Genomic DNA, 4,383 nt, shown 5'->3' on the forward strand with positions numbered 1-4,383 from the left:
GACTTTGACCTTATAAATGTGATAAATGAGCCATTTTGACTACAAGAAGGAACATTCTCCTTATTTTGACATGATTGCTGGAACTCAGTGATTACACTGGGCGCTGCGGTAGCGCTTTATTTAAAAATTAAGATAAATGAGTCATTCTTTACTGTGGGACCAATCCTAGCCGTTAGTTCGCGCTGAAGAAATAGAGACAGTGTCAAAAACTACATTTCATTGACTTTCTAACGGTGTCAATCCGTTTGAGTTACAACGGTTGCGTCACATATTCGTACCAACATGGGTTTAATGATTTTTTCCAATATTACTAAGTTGCATCGCTTTTAACAGTGAAACGATTGACTGTGGGACTTAATTTAACTGATTTTGAACTGTGACCTTATAAATGTGATATGTGAGACAATTGGACTCCAAGAAATAGATTGGTCCCACAGTAAAAAATGACTTATTTATCTTAATTTTTAAATAAAGCGTTACCACAGCGCCCAGTGCAATCGCTGAGTTCCAGCAATTACGTCAAATTAAGAAGAAAGTTATTCCTCGGACACCAATTGGCTCATTTATCACATTTATAAGGTCACAGTCCAAAATCAGTTCAATTAATTCCCACAGTCAATCGTTTCACTGTTAAAAGCAATACAACTTAGTAATATTGGAAAAAATCATTAAACCCATGTTGGAACGAATATGTGACGCAACCGTTGTAACTCAAACGGATTGACACCGTTAGAAAGTCAATGAAATGTAGTTTTTGACACTGTCTCTATTTCTTCAGCGCGAACTAACGGCTAGGATTGGTCCCACAGTAAAGAATGACTCATTTATCTTAATTTTTAAATAAAGCGCTACCGCAGCGCCCAGTGTAATCACTGAGTTCCAGCAATCATGTCAAAATAAGGAGAATGTTCCTTCTTGTAGTCAAAATGGCTCATTTATCACATTTATAAGGTCAAAGTCCAAAATAGTTCAATTAAGTCCCACAGTCAATCGTTTCACTCTTGAAAGCGATGCAACTTAGTAATATCGGAAAAAAATTACTAAATACATGTTGGTGCGAATGTGTGACACAACCGTGGTAACTCAAACGGATTAACACTGCTAGAAAGTCAATGAAATGGAGACTTTGAAACTGTCTCTATATCTTCAGCGCTCGCTAACGGCTGGGATTGGTCCCACAGTAGAAATTACTTATTTATCTACATTTTTAAATGAACCGCTACCACACGGTCCAGTGTAATCGCTGAGTTCCGGCCATCATGTAAAATTAAGGAGAATGTCATTTCTTGTACTCAAACTGGCTCATTTATCACATTTATAAGGTGAAAGTCCAAAATCAGTTCAATTAAGTCCCACAGTCAAACGTTTCACTCTTGAAAGCGATGCAACCTAGTAATATCCGAATACTATCGCTAAATACATGTTGGTACGAATATGTGACGCAACCGTTGTAACTCAAATGGATTTATACCGCTAGAAAGTCAATGAAATGTAGTCTTTGAAACTGTCTCTATTTCTCCAGCGCGCGATAACGGCTAGGATTGGTCCCACAGTAAAAATGGACTTTTTTATCTTAATTTTTAAATAAAGCGTTACCACAGCGCACAGTGTAATCGCTGAGTTCCAGCAATCATGTCAAATTAAGAAGAATGTTATTTCTTGTAGTCAAACTGGCTCATTTATCACATTTGTAAGGTCAAAGTCCAAAATCAGTTCAATTAAGTCCCACAGTCAAACGTTTCACTGTTGAAAGCGATGCAACCTAGTAATATCCGAATACTATCGCTAAATACATGTTGGTACGAATATGTGACGCAACCGTTGTAACTCAAACGGATTGACACCGTTAGAAAGTCAATGAAATGTAGTTTTTGACACTGTCTCTATTTCTTCAGCGCGCGATAACGGCTAGGATTGGTCCCACAGCAAAAAATGACTTATTTATCTTAATTTTTAAATAATGCTTTACCACAGCGCCCAGTGTAATCGCTGAGTTCTAGCAATCATGTCAAATTAAAGAGAATGTCATTTTTTGTAGTCAAAATGACTCATTTATTATATTCATAAGGTCAAAGTCCAAAATCAGTTCAATTAAGTCCCACAGTCAATCGTTTCACTGTTGAAAGCGATGCAACTTAGTAATATCGGAAAAAAATTACTAAATACATGTTGGTGCGAATGTGTGACACAACCGTTGGAACTCAAACGGATTGACACCGCTAGAAAGTCAATGAAATGAAGTCTTTGAAACTGTCTCTATTTCTTCAGCGCGCGATAACGGCTAGGATTGGTCCCACAGTAAAAAATGACTTATTTATCTTGTTTTGATGTATATTCGTGAGGATATAAGTTACCAACGACGGTATGATCTAGAAACTGAAGGAATTGAAGGTATCTGGATGGAAATTCTTATTCCTAACACAAAATCAATTTTATTATGTTCAGTATATAAACCCCCTGATAACTCAAAGTACATCGACATAAACTTCGACGCAAAACTTAATGACATGATAACAACCGTTACGGATGAAGGTAAAGAATGCTTAATTACCGGTGATCTAAATTGTAACTATTTGAAACCAAACGACCATGTCGATATAAAAGATATTTTTGCTACTAATGGTTTTAAACAAATGATAAAAGAAGCAACGAGAAGTATTAGTAAAACGTTAATCGATATCTTTTTGACAACAGATTCAACAAAAATATCAAAATCTTTTGTTGATGCCAACTCCATCAGTGACCACGACCTTGTGGGAATTGTTCGTAAAATGCATGTAAAGAAATACGCTTCTCGTAAATTGTTTACTCGTGATTATTCAAAATTTAACAAGGATCTTTTTAAGAATGAACTTAGAAATGTGCCGTGGAAAAATTGCTTTGTTGAAGATAATATGAATTCATCATGGAACTTGTTCAAACATTATTTGACAATTGTTATCAACAAACATGCACCATTAGTTGAAAGGAAAATTCGAGGTATGCAGAATCCTTGGATGTCGAGAGATATTAAAACGAAAATAAACACTCGTGATTATTATCTCCGTTGTGCAAAACGTACAAATAGTGAAAATGACTGGTCAAGTTACAGAAGAGTGCGAAATCTCGTGTCGTATCTCATTCGACAAGCAAAAGCAAAACATATCCGCTCACTTTTTCGGGAGAACGGTACCAGCCCGAAATACTTCTGGAAGCAAATCAAAAGTCGTATCCTGTAAAAAACAATGAAAGTGCATCTAGATCATTTAAAATTGGAAATGAAACTATCACAGATAAGAAGCTAATAGCTGATGGATTCTGCCACTTTTTTGCAACAGTAGGATCTACACTTGTAAATTCCATCCCATCTATCACGAATTTAACATGGTTGCCATTTAATGGATCCTTTTATCTAACTAACGTCAATCCACAACATTTATCATTCAAGTTCCAACATGTTGAAATTTCAGAGTCGAGCAAAGTGTTGAAAGAAATTAATTCATCAAAAGCTTCCGGTATTGACGATCTCCCAGCTTTACTTATAAAGGATGCAGCTGAGGAACTAGCAGCACCGCTATCATTTTTGATTAATCACAGTTTCAAATCTGGCATTTTTCCAACGATCGAAAAGACTGCCAAAGTAACACCTATATACAAGTCAGAAGCAAAACATTTGTTCTCAAATTATCGTCCAATATCCGTCCTCAACGTGATATCGAAATTAGTTGAAAAAATTGCCTCTGATCAACTATCACAGTACTTTGAATCGAACGGCCTCTTCAGTCCTTATCAATATGGCTTCCGTAAGAAAAGATCCACATAGCACGCTGTTACCAACCTAGTCAACCATATACGTAATAACATGGACAAAGGAAACAAGACTGGAGTACTTTATATGGACTTTTCTAAAGCATTTGACACCGTACACCATTCATGTTTACTTCACAAATTACCATACTGCGGTATAACAGAGAATGAGCTATCATGGATAAGTGACTATTTATTCAATAGATCCCAATTAGTAAATTTTGAAGGTACCAGTTCTAGAACGGAGAGTATAACTCATGGTGTTCCACAGGGATCCATTCTTGGTCCTCTTTTGTTCATCATTCTTCTGAATGATTTGCATTTTCGATTAAAGAACTGCTCTATTTTGAAATACGCTGATGACACAGTGTTGTACTACTCTCATAAAAACGAACGTCACATTGTATCCGTTATTAACAAAGAAGCTGATGTTGTACAATCCTGGATTAGAGATAATTGTCTTATTCTCAACATGAAAGAAGGAAAAACCGAATTTGTTATGTATAGAAATAGATTGTCAAATGTGGATGATTGTAATGTTGAAATTTTATCTACTACCATCAGCCAGTCTGATACTTACGAATATCTTGGTATAAC

At 36.0% G+C, this 4,383-nt stretch overlaps 1 protein-coding gene across 1 annotated transcript; it reads left to right on the forward strand.

Moving 5' to 3' along the window:
• Positions 1 to 2,327: 2,327 nt before the first annotated feature.
• On the forward strand, positions 2,328 to 3,802 carry LOC130636806 (uncharacterized). Its single transcript, XM_057446652.1, has 2 exons — positions 2,328 to 3,207; positions 3,321 to 3,802. The coding sequence occupies exons 1-2, from the start codon at positions 2,328 to 2,330 to the stop codon at positions 3,800 to 3,802; spliced, it is 1,362 nt and encodes a 453-aa protein (XP_057302635.1).
• Positions 3,803 to 4,383: the final 581 nt, after the last annotated feature.

Source organism: Hydractinia symbiolongicarpus, chromosome 3 (assembly GCF_029227915.1).
Source record: "Hydractinia symbiolongicarpus strain clone_291-10 chromosome 3, HSymV2.1, whole genome shotgun sequence".
In the NCBI taxonomy this organism is placed as follows: domain Eukaryota; kingdom Metazoa; phylum Cnidaria; class Hydrozoa; order Anthoathecata; family Hydractiniidae; genus Hydractinia; species Hydractinia symbiolongicarpus.

Bases quoted from the DNA above. Each gene is read 5' to 3' on its own strand.
- LOC130636806 (XM_057446652.1), top strand. From the start codon at position 2,328: ATGTATATTCGTGAGGATATAAGTTACCAACGACGGTATGATCTAGAA. The intron at 3,208-3,320 runs GTATCCTGTAAA...TTGCAACAGTAG, and splicing joins CTGGAAGCAAATCAAAAGTC to GATCTACACTTGTAAATTCC.